The sequence below is a fragment of the Canis lupus genome, chromosome 3, assembly GCF_048164855.1.
Source record: "Canis lupus baileyi chromosome 3, mCanLup2.hap1, whole genome shotgun sequence".
Classification (NCBI taxonomy): domain Eukaryota; kingdom Metazoa; phylum Chordata; class Mammalia; order Carnivora; family Canidae; genus Canis; species Canis lupus.
Window position 1 is genome coordinate 13,632,892 of NC_132840.1, and position 14,815 is coordinate 13,647,706.

Here is a 14,815-nt window from a genome sequence, read left to right on the forward strand (position 1 = left end):
GACATGATAGGTAGACTCACTGTATTAACCAGAATGGAGACCAATTCTGGTACTGTCAAACTTGCAAGCTGGTCACATGTAACAGTAGCAGATTAGTCATCCACAGTGAGACATAATGCTTATGCATATGATAGTTTAGGGTTATTGTATCAAAACTCAAAACTGTGATAAAATCTAAGCATTTATCTTTATAAATTATTTTTACAATGATTTTCACTGATAACCTAGTATGACTTTTTAAATTTATAGCTTAAACTTAAGAAAGTATGGGCAGCCCGGGTGGCTCAGCGGTTTAGCACCGCCTTCAGCCCAGGGCCTGATCCTGGACACCCAGGATCGAGTCCCATGTCGGGCTCCCTGCCTGAAGTCTGCTTCTCCCTCTGTCTGTGTCTCTGCCTCTCTCTCTCTCTGTGTCTCTCATGAATAAATAAAATCTTTAAAAAAAAAAAAAGAAAGTAAAATTGGAGTGGTTGAGTCTCTTCCTTTGGTTCAGGTCATATCCTGGGGTCCTGGGATCAAGTTCCGCATCAGGATCCAGGGAGGGAGCCTGCTCCTCCCTCTGCCTATATCTCTGTCTCTGTCTCTCTCTCTCTCTCTCTCTGTCTCTCATGAATGAATAAATAAAATCTTAAAAAGAAAAAAAAAAAGAAGAGTAAAATTGGTATATTTTTCTTAATCCTAATTTACTGATGGACAAACAAACCTCACTATATTTCTGTAAAGAAAACATACCTTTTTCTGAATGTGACAGTAGTAGTAAACCACACGATGATAATGGAAGTGATTCCAAAGAAACAAAGGCCAACTGAGGTCAAACTGCTTTGACTACATGAGCCCTCACACAGAATTTGGTTGTTCATCATGCAGTGCTAAAATCCTAGTGAGTTCTTTACAAATGTTTTGGCTAATGAAGCAATGAATTCATCAAAACCTCAGTGGCATTTACATACAAAACATAAAGAAATTCAAAATCAAAAGAATTGATAGAAAGCATACTGATCTAAAAAGTCAAATAGAGGGCAGCCCCGGTGGCGCAGCGGTTTGGTGCCACCTGCAGCCCAGGGTGTGATTCTGGAGATACGGGATCGAGTCCCACATCAGGCTCCCTGCATGGTGCCTGCTTCTCCCTCTGCCCGTGTCTCTGCCTCTCTCTCTCTCTAGCTGTGTCTCTATGAATAAATAAATAAATTATTTTTAAAAAATAAAATAAATAAAATAAAATAAATAAAAAGTCAAATAGAAAGAGATGCAAAATTCCATACGTTAATGTTAATGCACTGCAGTCTTCCGAGAAAGAAGTGCTTTAGGTTGCTAACTAATTAAAAAGAATAAACCACTGCCAAGACATTAGAAAAAGACTGTATGGGGTAGCCCAGGTGGCTCAGCAGGTTAGCGCCGCCTTCAGCCCAGGGCCTGATTCTGGGGACCCTGGATCGAGTCCCATGTCAGGCTCCCTGCACAGAGCCTGCTTCTCCCTCTGCCTGTGTCTCTGCCTCTCTTTCTCTCTGTCTCTCATGAATAAATAAATAAAATCTCGAAAAAAAAGAAAAGAAAAGAAAAGAAAAGAAAAGAAAAGAAAAGAAAAGAAAAGAAAAGAAAAGAAAAAGACTGTATCAAAGATGTCTGCTTGGAAAGCTTGGTGAATCCCTGACAAAGGTGATTCAAGTGTAATGTTCCAGTGATGCCACAGCTTGAAGTCCTCAGAATCTGGCTTCTCATAGGGAGAACGATAATCAAGTTAGCAAAATGTTTTATCAATGCAATTTGAAGAATGCTAGGTTACTACTAACATTAAAATTATCATGCTATGTATGTGATTTAAACATGACCATGATATAAAGGAGTCTGTGATCAGTTTCTGGCTGACAACATAACTGGCACTAATCGTAAAATAAAACTAGAATCACATTGTCAACAAATGTGATTTGAGGTTTAAGTGTATGGAAGAGTATGCTCTAATGGCACAGCTGCAAGACAGGAAAACATTAGATTAAGGAGCTTGTGCTAGAACATAAAATTAACATACTGCTTCCTTCATTGAGAAAATTCTTGCTACCAAAACAAACTAACAACCCCACTGTTCTTAGTACAGTAGTAAAAATTTGAAATTATGTAAGACTGATGCATTACATTTTTCAATGACTGTCTTTATATGTGATAAGCTGAAAGCTGACCATAAATGTGTACATATGCAAGGGAAAAATGCTGTTGAGAACAATGAGCTTTAGAATAAACTTAGAGCCTTTAAAAGAAAAAAAAAACAGTTGATCTGCAATTCTAAAGGTCTTAATTAGACAGTAAAACTTGGCTTATTTGGGGATCCCTGTGTGGCTCAGCTGTTTAGCGCCTGCCTTCGGCCCAGGACGTGATCCTGGAGTCCCGGGATCCAGTCCCACATCAGGCTCCCTGCACAAAACCTGCTTCACCCTCTGCCTGTGTCTCTGCTTCTCTCTCTCTCTCTGTTTCTCAGAATAAATAAATAAAATCTTCAAAAAAAAAATGGCTTATTTGTTTGATCTTAGGTATTTTTAATAATCTTCTATGCCCTAAAAAAAAAAAGGGGGGGTGGGGATCCCTAGGTGGCTCAGCAGTTTAGTGTCTGCCTTTGGCCCAGGGCGCGATCCTGGAGTCCCAGGATCAAGTCCCGCGTCAGGCTTCCGGCATGGAGCCTGCTTCTCCCTCCTCCTGTGTCTCTGCCTCTCTCTCTATGTCTATCATAAATAAATAAATAAATCTAAAAATAATAATAATAATCTTCTATGCCAGAAAATGATTCAACATGATTTTCAGTAGCAAATAAATTATAAGAGTAAAAATGAAAGCTAGAATCCTAGGGGAAAAGTTTCTACAAATTAACATGTTTCACTGGATGTTTTAAATTTCATTTTCTATCCTTTTTTTTTTTTTTTTCCCCAGAGTCATAAGCAGACTCCCTGCAGGGAGCCCGATGTGGAACTTGATCCCTTCTTCAGGACCAAGACCTGAGCTAAGCTACCAACCACTAAGCTACGCAGGTGCCTCTTCCATCCATTTTCTATTCTATCAGAAGAATATTCACACACAGGACACTCATGCATGCAGAATTCCTTGTTTCCACTGAAATATAACTTAATTATAATTTGACAGGATAAATTGCTGGAAATGGCTACCGATGAAACATTGAAGATGAACTTTGAAAATACAGTATCACTGGCTTCACTTTATATTAAAGTAAAAAATAAAAATCTTGAACTTACTGAATAGCTTTAAAATCTATACTTCCATCCTCAGGAAAATACCTCTTTGAAATGACTTTCTTTATGATGAATGTTAAGAAAGAAAGAAGAAAAGAAAGAAAGGAAAGGAAGGAAAGGAAGGAAAAGAAGGAAAGGAAGAAAGAAAGAAAGAAAGAAAGAAAGAAAGAAAGAAAGAAAGAAAGAAAGAAAGAAAGAAAGAAAGAAAGAAAGAAAGCCAACATAGAAATAATTTACATAGACATCATCCTCCAGTAGGGCTGTCATGTATCCCAGAGACCCAATAAATTAATAAGAAGTGAGCTATTTTGTCACATTAAAAACTAAAAATACACACCGCATTTATTCAAAGTGTGCACCTAGATGTTAAGTACTTAGAATTAATATTTTACTCTTATTTTTTGTTTCAATTATAGAATAAAGGTATAATTTTAAGTGATTTCCTGTACTAATTATTTATATTCACACTTTATTAAACAGCATGTACAGCTATATAAATCTTTTCCTATTTCTATGTGATATTCATTTTGACTATATTTATTGAAATATCAGTTTATGTCTGCTGAATCTCACTGTTAAAAATTTAGGCTTGTATTTTCTACATCTTTTAAATTTATTTTCCTAGCAATTCCTTTTCATTGTGTTTTACAAAAGTAGGGGCCTGCAATAAGGTTGAAAATTTGTAAACATCCTTCACCACAGAGGTAGGTAATAAAATCTGCATTAATATGAAATTTACTAGATGTAACCATTACATTGTATCATGATAAGAATGCCCTTGTTCTTAGGAAAACACTGAAATATTTAAGAGTGAAGTATCATGATGTCTACAAGCAATTCTCATATGGTTCAGGCAAGAGAAAAAGAAATACAGATCTAGATGGTGGAAAGAGAGGCAAAAAACATTAATCACCGGTGAATGTGTGTAACAGGTATACGTAATAGTTCGTTGTAATATCAACTATGGCAACATTTCTGGGTGAAATCTTTCAGAAGAAAAGGTTGAGGAGAAAAAAATTAAAAAAAAAAAAAAAGTTTTGTTCCATACCCTTTATAAAACTAATACCAAATTCTTTTTACTCCAACATCTATTTTTATTAGATGAAATAAATGAAATTGGAAACCAGATATTATTTCTAAAAATATAAATTTGAGGGCAAAATACATTTTCAGAGCATAAAGGTCCACTTAATTACTGCCAAGTAAAATAAATGTGGCCACCTATAAAATTATCGACTGGTACTTTATCTGTTCCCATTTAGCTCTAAACTATAGGTCTGCTGTTTTCACATAATAAAATCTAAATAAGGGGGAGAGGAAATTCTAGGCATGTGGCTCTTACCTAGAAGAGCCAGGAGGTTAAGTCTCTACTGTTGTTCTTTTTTTTTTTTTTTTAATAACAAACCTATGAATCAATTTTAAAAATTATACTAAGATCATAAAATAATATTGGAACCAAATTTCTCTCTTCTTTAAATTTTTACCTGATTTCAGGGGCCTCAGTGGGGCTTAGACTTCAGTTAAGGAAAGTGACAGAGGGAGAAATGACTCAAAGTCACAAAGCATGACAAGTGGAACCGAATACTTCACTCTTACATTTTCTTGTTTGTGTTCAGCCAAATAGTTCCTAATACCCACAACTACATCACTGTATATGTATACTGCACTGCTGAAGCAAGCACTACATCACTGTATATGAAAGGACCTTTCCTCCCATGTTCCCTGATAATTCATGGAGCCATGGTTTCCCTGGAGTAATAGAGAACTCTTCCAAAATATTATATGATGATAGGGTGTAATGAGGAGAGATGTCCAACACCATTCAGAATGATGCTCATTTTTTTTATTTTTTATTTTTTTTTTATTTTTATTTTTTTTAAATTTATTTATTCATGATAGTCACACACAGAGAGAGAGAGAGAGAGGCAGAGACACAGGCAGAGGGAGAACCAGGCTCCATGCACCGGGAGCCCGACGTGGGATTCGATCCCGGGCCTCCAGGATCGCGCCCTGGGCCAAAGGCAGGCGCCAAACCGCTGCGCCACCCAGGGATCCCTGATGCTCATTTTTAAAAGAAATCTGTGAAGGCCACCTTACCTGACTTCTTCACCAGCAAAATCAAACACCTTGGTGATTTTAACTTTTTCAGTTTCTTTCGGTTTCTCAAGCTCTTCTGCTCTGACCAACAATTTACTCGAACTCGTCTCTTCAGGCTTCTCTCCTCTCTATGAAATGGTAAGAAATGCAATCAGTTTCACATTAGGATAAAACTAAAAGAACCATCCTGACATGCTGTTTAGGGCTGTTCTTAAATGTTTCATCTCTACACAATTAAAGAAAGACCCATCAGAAATTTATTCCCTACCATAGGGAATGCTTTGCTTTTCACTTGATAGAATTATTGTTAAAAGGCATCTAATCTGATTTCTGCTGTAAGCATCAAATCTCATTATGGAAATAAAAAAATCTACCTGGGGAACTTGGGGTATTTCTGGGAAAGCCTACATTTCATTTGGTTATCGACTTACATTAACCTGTGTATTTGGGGACACTTTTGGTTTTGGTCCAACATCATTGAGGAAGCTGGCCCACAGTTCATCCTCCTTCTTCTTCCTTGCATCCTCTGACCCAATGCCTTTTTCCTGCTCTGCAGCTCCATCTTCCTCCTCACTGCTATTGCCCTCTGATTCTTCATTGGCATCCTCCTCTTCCTCTTCTTCTAATGAGAAGCCACCTTGTTTTCTCTTCCTAATCACCAACAGTCACAAGAAAAAGGAGAGACAAGACAGATAGTGCAAAATGATTTCTGCTATCCCTTCCTCAATTCCAAACATAATGTTGCAAACCTGAGAAAATTTTAAAATCTGGAACTACTGATTAACACCCACACTAGGGGGGGAAGGGGGGAGGTTAAGCTGAGATTTGGTGAAAGAAAAGAAGAACTGAGCTCTTACAGTTAGCAATTTCCCCAAAAACTTAGAATCAAAATATAGTGTTCTATTCCTAAATCAGGACCAGCTATTTTCACCAAGAAAACACCCAAAATCACCTCACTGAATCAATCTGAATACAATCCAGAAAGTGTATTCCAAGAATATACACTCCAATTGGAAAACATGTTCTATTGAGGAGCGCCTCAAATTCATTTGCACTGTTTTTTCTTAGCGTTCTTGGGGGTGGGGGGATGGACATCAGTTTCTCCCCACTTTCTTAAAATATGAAAGCTGGAATACAGAAAAATTCAAGCACAAAAGAACTGGGCCCAAGACCTAAAAGAGTAAATTGTTTCTTAGTCTATTCTGACTTCAAGTGAATCATCTAATACCTAAAATTCTTTTTTTTTCTCATTTTTATAAACTATAATCTGCTTTTTTGCTTCAATGCCCAAAAAGACAGAAATACCAATGAAAGAGAGGTAAAAGATATCAATGGAAGCATTTCTTATTTGAGCTAAATAACCTGTTAGAATTTTCATAATTGGGGCAGAGGGAGTGTAATTCAATACCAGGCCCATGGAAGGTAATTCGCTAGTATTTATGAAAAAAATTTTTTTTACTGCATAGAACTCTGGATCAAAAAATTCTACTTCTATAAATCTGATTTACAGAAATACCTGTACTTGTATACAAAGACATAACAAAGAATATTCACTGAAGTCTTGTTGGTTATAGTAAAGGCAGGTAGAATCTAAATGTCCCTTAATAAGGGAATACTTGAATAATGCAAGGTGTAGCCATATAATGTAACATTATGCAGTCACTGAAAAGAATAAAGTATAGCTAAATGTACTCCCATGGTACACATCTCTAAGATGAGAAACAGTGAACATGAGAAACTATAAGCAGAGTATGTCACTCTTTGTTTTGGCGGTGGGGGGAGGGTGTCTTTTGTTTTTTTTTAAAGAGTAGGAAATATACACCTACATACACAAACTATCTCTGACAACATAGTTCTTCTCAGAGGAACAAGTGATACTGAGGGTACACATTTTTGTAGTAACTGAGTTTTTAATTCTTAACGAGTGTACATGGTATCTACTAAAAAAAATTTTTTTAATTAAAGCTCAAAAACTTTTAAAGCTCACCTAAGACCTAGAATTTAATCCTAAAGTCACAAATGTTTCCCTTGAAAAGACAAAGGTAAGAAACCCTGGGAGGGAGAACTCCTGAAACCAATCCCAGCCATCTGGATACTGTGACAGTAGCCCGACTTCTAAGGACCTTGAGGGCAGCATCACCTGGCCGGAATGCTCTGAGCCTTTCTTTTTTTCCCTTTGGCTTTCTGTGTCTGCTCTTCACCATCCACTTCATCTTCCTTCACTAATTCATTTACATCATCTTCACTATACTCTCCACCTGAAATCACATAATAGAGTGGTCAGACATACAGGAATAAAGATTTTCACATCAAGACAAGACGTTTTCATTAAAAATAAAGTCCAGTACTCTCCTCTATTCTTTATCTAACTAAAATATCATTTCCTTAGGAAAGACTTCCTGTTCCTGAAGACTAAGCTAAATTACCCTATTCCAGGCTTCCATGACAGTCCATATTTCCCTCGATAAGTGTATCCACTTATATTTAACGTTTGCAATTTCTGCTACGCTCTACATATCTTGAGGACATGGATCTTGTTTGTTAAGTATGTGCTGAATGAATAAATGAGTAGAAATTCCAATTCTACTACTAAACTGTTCCAAGAAGAAATTGATGTTCCCACCGTATCTTGGATATCTTTCGAAAGTAATCAAAAGAAACCTTGACAAAAAAGAGGTCTAAGGACTTCCAGTTAGACACAACAGAAAGATCAAACATGTCTAGTTCCCATCTTCAGTCACTAACATTCAGGGGTCCCCAATAAGAGGGTGTTACTTGGATGCCCAGGATAACCATAGTCTGTGGGTATCAGTCAATAAATGCTGTCCACATGGAGATTCAGCCAGTTTTTTGTTTTTTGTTTTTTTTAACTTCACGTAAACTTTTACTTGGAAGTAGGGACACCTGGGTGGCTCAGTGGTTGAGCATCTGCCTTCAGCCCAGGGCCTGATCCTGGGGACCTGGGATCGAGTCCTACATCAGGCTCCCTGCATGGAGCCTGCTTCTCTCTCTCTCTGTGTCTCTGCCTCTCTCTCTGTGTGTCTCTCACGCATAAATAAATAAAATCTTAAAAAAAAAAAACACTTTACTTGAAGTATAACACATACATTGAAGAACACACAAGTCTACTCTATAGCTTGATGAAATTATGCAAAGTGAACACACTTGTATAACCAGGCCCAGCTCAAGAACCAGAACACAAACCAGCATCCCAGAAGGTTCCTCATGCCTGTTCCAGGCATTAGCCACCACCCCATTCCAAGAACCATCCTGACTCCTAAGTTTAGTTTGCCAAAGATTAAGTTTGCCTTTTTTTTTTTTTTTAAGGTTTTATTTATTTTTTCATGAGAAGCAGAGACATAGGCAAAGGGAGACTCAGGCTCCTCACAGGGAGCCTGATGCAGGACTCCATCCCGGAACCCCAGGATCACACCCTGAGCGAAAGACAGACGCTTAACCACTGAGCCACCAAGGCATCCCATGTTTGCCTTCTTTTTACCCTTAAACAGACGCCTACAATATGCACTCTCAAGCATCTGGCTTTCACTCAATATACTATGTGTTGGTCACCCATACTGTTCACTGTAGCTCTAATTTATTCACTCTCATTCCAAAATAGTATTTCACTGCACAACTGTACCACAATGTACTTATCCATTCTTGGGCTGACATTTAGGTTGTTTCCAATTTGGGGCTGTTACAAACAGTAATGTTTTGAATATTCTGGTACATCCAATCAGCTTCTAAGTATTTCACTCATAATGAACCAAGGACCACCAAACACTTGAGGAAAGCCTCCAATATGAAAGGTAAGACTGATGGGATGCCTGGGTGGCTCAGCGGTTAAGTGTCTGCCTTTGGCTCAGGGTGTGATCCTGGCGTCCCAGGATCAAGTCCCACATCGGGCTCCCTACATGGAGCCTGCTTTTCCCTCTACCTATGTCTCTGCTTCTCTCTCTGTGTGTGTCTCTCATGAAGAAATAAAATCTTAAAAAAAAAAAAAAGTTAAGACTAAAACAAGAAAGGAATTCAGAGGAAATTAAAACACACACTTCTTTATAGTTAATAGCCTCAAAGAGGTAAGAGAAAGTATGGCATTCATGAAATAGTGACTTAAACATTTTTCAAAAAACTTTAAAAAAATGTTTTAAACTCTTGAAGACTAGAAATATAATGGCAGAGATTTAAAAAAGAACAAAGCTGATGAGGAGCCATTCATGTGAAAATCTGCAGAATACACATTTGAGACTGAATACCACAGACCAATCGATAAATAAAAATGTTTCCTGAACACAGGACTGAGTTCCAGACTAAGATGGCAGTCTAAATGCACAAATGTCATTTTGCTTCCTCTGAAACTCCAGTAAAATCACGTCAGCAAAAAGAGTTTTAAAAAACACAAACTACAAGCTAAGTAGGTATGTAGCTGCAATGTTATTTTTTGTATTTGTAAAGGATAAACAAAAGGAAGGATAAACAAAATACTAATGAGAATACGTAGGGCAGCCCCAGTGGCTCAGCGGTTTAGAGCAGCCTTCAGCCCAGGGAGTGATCCTGGAGACCCGGGATGGAGTCTCACGTCAGGCTCACGTCAGGCTGCAAAGAGCCTGCTTGTGTATCTGCCTCTCTCTCTCTCTCTCTGTCTCTCATGAATAAATAAATAAAATCTTAAAAAAAAAAAAAGTACCTATAAGGGTAAGGGTAGAACAGAGTGGGAGAATTCTCTGTGATTAACTTTCGGAAGAATTTTGAAAATCTCTTAAATTAAGAACAGTTTGAACTAACAAATACTTGTTTGAATAAATAACTGCATACCCAAGCATTAACATAACTGACAGACAGGATTTATTCCAAGGACTTCAGAAACACAGTATTTTGACTGTTGCACCTTTAGCAAGACCCATTGTAAAGATAAAAAAAGAAAGAAAGAAAGAAAAAAAAGAAAAAAGAAAGAAAGAAAAAAGCCCTTATTCCATGTGGTAACATCAACATTGGTATTTTGAAACTACTTCCTTCATAATAGGCTAAAGCAAGTAATTATGTTAAACATTAGGGATCCAGATCTTCAGAGGAATGACACAGGATTATAAAGTCAAAGAAATCAAATGAAAATTCAAATGTTAAAACTGAATCAAAAATATCAATATGAGGGGCGCCTGGCTGGCTCAGTAGGTAGATGATGCAACTCTTGTTCTAGGGGTTATAAGCCGAAATCCTACACTGGGTGTAAAGATTACTGAAAAATAAAATCTTTTTTAAAAAACCATCAATAATGTACTCTCTAAAATAAATATTTTCTAGTTCTGTTCACTGAAATGGCACAGAAACATTGTCACTCTAGTAGCAATGAGCATCTCTTCAGAGTCCAGATTATATTATTTTATACGATTCATCATAAAAAGGGATCCTTGAAAAAAAAAAAACATCTAATTTCAGGTCTGAGGGAGGGAAAGAACAAAGTAAAACTGGGACATCTTGCTGTGCAGAAAGCAAGGAAATTATTTAAGAATAATGGGTCGCATTAAAAGGATTTAAGATCCAGCTTGAAAGAACTCCTAGTGGCTAAACATGATGACTTGAGCACTAAAAGGAATACCTGCTAGTGGACTAAAACACATTGAATCAATAAATCCATAAGCCCTTTATGATGTTTTAAAAAAAGACAAAAGATAATTTATACTACTTAAAGCTACTATTAAAATTATTCTCTATTTTGAAAGTTAATAATTAAAATGAATCAAACATTTATCCTGTCCCAACTGATGAGGGAAAGCAATACTTTAGGGAATATTTTTTTTAAATTTTTATTTTATTTATAATAGTCACAGAGAGAGAGAGAGAGAGAGAGAGAGAGAGAGAGAGAGGCAGAGACATAGGCAGAGGGAGAAGCAGGCTCCATGCACCAGGAGCTCGACGTGGGATTCAATCCCAGGTCTCCAGGATCGCCCTGGGCCAAAGGCAGGCGTCAAACCGCTGCGCCACCCAGGGATCCCCTAGGGAATAATATCAACTAATAATTGTAGAAGAACCACAAAATTAGAAAAATATCACTTCTCACACTGTAATGATACTAATTTAGACAGGGATTATCAAGTAATGTTTTCAAAAAATGAAGTGTTATATTACTACACAGAATACTTCAGTTCCAAGGTAAGAAACAATTACACAACACAGGGCTCAGATTCTCATCCCCTGAATCCAATAGTTGCAACTATGGGAACCAACCAAGGATTGTAGGTCTTTTGACGTTATGCATTATGAAACACACAGTCATCTATAATGTATTCTAACCAAAAATATTTTATTTGAACCCATCAAGTATTTTTTTTAAAGATTTTATTTATTTGAGAGAGGGAGAGCACAAGAGGGAGAAAAGAAGAAGCCTATTCCCCACTGAGCAGAGAGCCCAACATGGGGCTCAATCTGGGATGGTGACCTGAGCTGAAGGCAGATGCTGAACAGACTGAAAGCCACCCAGGCGCCCCCCATCAAGCATCTAGATAGAACTTCCAGGAATTTCAGAACTTCAGAATTCCAGAGAATTCAAAGAACAAAGGAACAACCTAAAATACCAGGAGGAGGTGACCAGACAAATCCAGAAGGTAAGACATTCTGCAGGACATAATGCCTGATCTCTTAGGCAAATCAATGTCATTACAGAACATGCCAGATTAAAACAAATTTAAAGGATGGGACAACTACACAATATGAGTAGTCCTGAACCTAACTGTGATTTGGATAAACAAGCTACAGTCTATTCTGAGTCCAGTGGGAATATCTTAATAAGGTCTGTATATAAGATGAATCAAAAGTTTACTGAAATGAACAGGGAGAGACTGTTCACTGAAAAGAGCAGGTTACAAGATAACATGAAAAAGTATGATTTCAGGTTGGGGTTAAAACACAAGTGTCGGGGCAGCCCCGGTGGTGCAGCAGTTTAGCGCCATCTGCAGCCTGTGGTGTGATCCTGGAGACCCAGGATCGAGTCCCACGTCAGGCTCCCTGCATGGGGCCTGCTTCTCCCTCTGCCTGTGTCTCTACCTCTCTCTCACTCTCTCTGAATGAATAAATAAATAAATCTTTAAAAACAAAACAAAACACAAGTGTCTATACCTGGGTGTAAAAAAGTTCAGAGTTCACTAAAGGATTCACTAAAGGATTAATACAATAATCTTTGGGTGGTAGGAATGCAATGATTCTGTTTTCTTATGCTTAACAGTCTGAATTTTCTGATTTTCTACAAAGCTAACACACTACTTTTGTAGTAACGTAAGATCATTTTTCACCATAAAAGGGTTGCAAACAGTTCAAACAAAGAGAAAAATATGGCTTTGGATATTACATATGTTTAAAATGTTCAATTTCATTGATAAAAGATAAGCAACTTTTAAATTATACACATGCACAAAAAGATCAAGCTCCATGCAGTTACTATGACAAAAAAACAAATACAAAAAACTAAGAAGCAGAATAACATCCCTATAGACAACAAAGAACAAAATGAACATACCTTGTCCAAAGACCCAGAGCTTCCAATCACCTTTTTAGATCCCCATGCTTAAACAAGAGCCAAACAACTAAGAATCACTGAAAATCTGAGAAAGTATCTAATAAAACTGAAAGCAAATATACAGGAGAATAAAAATCATATTGGAGGGATGCCTGGGAGGCTCAGCAGTTAAGCATCTGCCTTCAGCCCAGGGTGTGATCCTGGAGTCCCAGGATCGGGTCCCACACTGGGATCCCTGCATGGAGCCTGCCTCTGTGTGTGTGTGTCTCTCATGAATAAATAAATAAAATCTTAAAAAAAAAAAAATCACATTGGAAAAATGTTTCCTTTTGAGGCTAGCAATATCTGATACTAAAGACATGGAAATTACAACTACAGACCAATATCCTTCATAAGCAGATACAAAAATTCTCAACAGGGGGATCCCTGGGTGGCTCAGTGGTTTAGCGCCTGCCTTTGGCCCAGGGCGCGATCCTGGAGTCCCGGGATCGAGTCCCACGTCAGGCTCCTGGCATGGAGCCTGCTTCTCCCTCCTCCTGTGTCTCTGCCTCTCTCTCTCTCTCTGTCTATGATAAATAAATAAATATTAAAAAAAAATTCTCAACAAATAGTAGCAAACAAAATTCAGCAACATATAAAAAGATTTATTTATTTATTTATTTTGGAGAGAGAGTAGAGAGAGCTCATGGGAGAGCAGTAGAAAGAGCAGAGGAGGGAGAGGGAGGGGGAAAGAATCTCAAGCAGATTCCATGCTGAGTGTGGAGCCCAATGCGGGGCTGGATCTTAGATCATGACCTGAGCCAAAATCAAGAGTCAAACACTTAACAGACTGAGCAACCCAAGAGCCCCAGCAATGTATAAAAAGAATACACTATGACCAAGGGAGTTTCATCCCAGAAATAAAAGGCTATTCAAAATTTAAAAATCACCTGCCAGAACACTGTGGGTGGTTGGTTAATTGCCTTGAGTTGGAAAATGGTTTGCACTTACAACTGTAAATTTATTCATCCTAACAAATTCTACTGTCATATGAGAACATTAGGCCCCAGCAATGTGTCATCATGTGAAGAAAATAAAGTGCTGCAGTGTAAAAAAAAAAAAAAAAAAAATTTTAAATCAGTAACTGTAATTCACCATATTAACAGGAAGAAAATCAACCACACAGAATCCTATGGAGGAAAAGCATCTGACAAAATTCTCCTCTCAGCAAATCATGAGTAGAGGGAAGTTCTTTAACCCGATAAAATGCATCGGTGAAGAGCAGTATATGCAGACTGTCAGGGTTCAAATCCCAGTTCAGCTACTCTGTAGCTGGATGACTTTGATCAATTTGCTTAAATTCTCTGTGCCTCATTTTCTTCATCTGTAAAATGAGGAGAATAGCACATACTCTGTAGCATCATATGAGTGAGCTAATAATGTAAAGGACTTAAAACGTGCAGACTCAAAAGGCATCTGTAAACTGTAGCTAACATACTAACTCGTGAAACACTGATAATTCCCTCTTAAAATTGAGAACAAGGCAAGTCCATCCACTCTCACTATTCCTATTTGACATCATGCTGGAAGATTATTTATTTATTTATTTATTTATTTATTTATTTATTTATTTATGATAGTCACACACACAGAGAGAGAGGCAGAGACACAGGCAGAGGGAGAAGCAGGCTCCATGCACCGGGAGCCCGACGTGGGACTTGATCCCGGGTCTCCAGGATCGTGCCCTGGGCCAAAGGCAGGCGCTAAACCGCTGCGCCACCCAGGGATCCCATCTTTTTTTTTTTTTTTTTTTTTTTTTTAAAGATTTTATTTATTCATGAGAGACACAGAGAGAGAGGCAGAGACACAGGCAGAGGGAGAAGCAGGCTCCACGCAGGGAGCCCGATGTTGGACTCGATCCATGGACTGCAGGATCACGCCCTGGGCCGAAGGCGCGCTAAACCGCTGAGCCTTCCAGGAATCCCCATGGAAGTCT

General features: G+C 38.0%; 1 protein-coding gene across 3 annotated transcripts in view; it reads right to left on the bottom strand.

The window, feature by feature from the left end:
- The window catches only part of CFDP1 (craniofacial development protein 1), a 128,669-nt gene that overhangs the window by 112,169 nt on the left and 1,685 nt on the right, over positions 1-14,815 (bottom strand). For all 3 annotated transcript variants that reach the window (XM_072818829.1, XM_072818828.1, XM_072818830.1), the window contains exons 2-4: positions 7,471-7,588; positions 5,762-5,981; positions 5,331-5,458 (exon numbers count right to left, since the gene is read on the bottom strand). In XM_072818829.1, the coding sequence (XP_072674930.1) occupies positions 5,331-5,458; positions 5,762-5,981; positions 7,471-7,588 (466 nt within the window). The remainder of the gene's footprint in view (positions 1-5,330; positions 5,459-5,761; positions 5,982-7,470; positions 7,589-14,815) is intronic.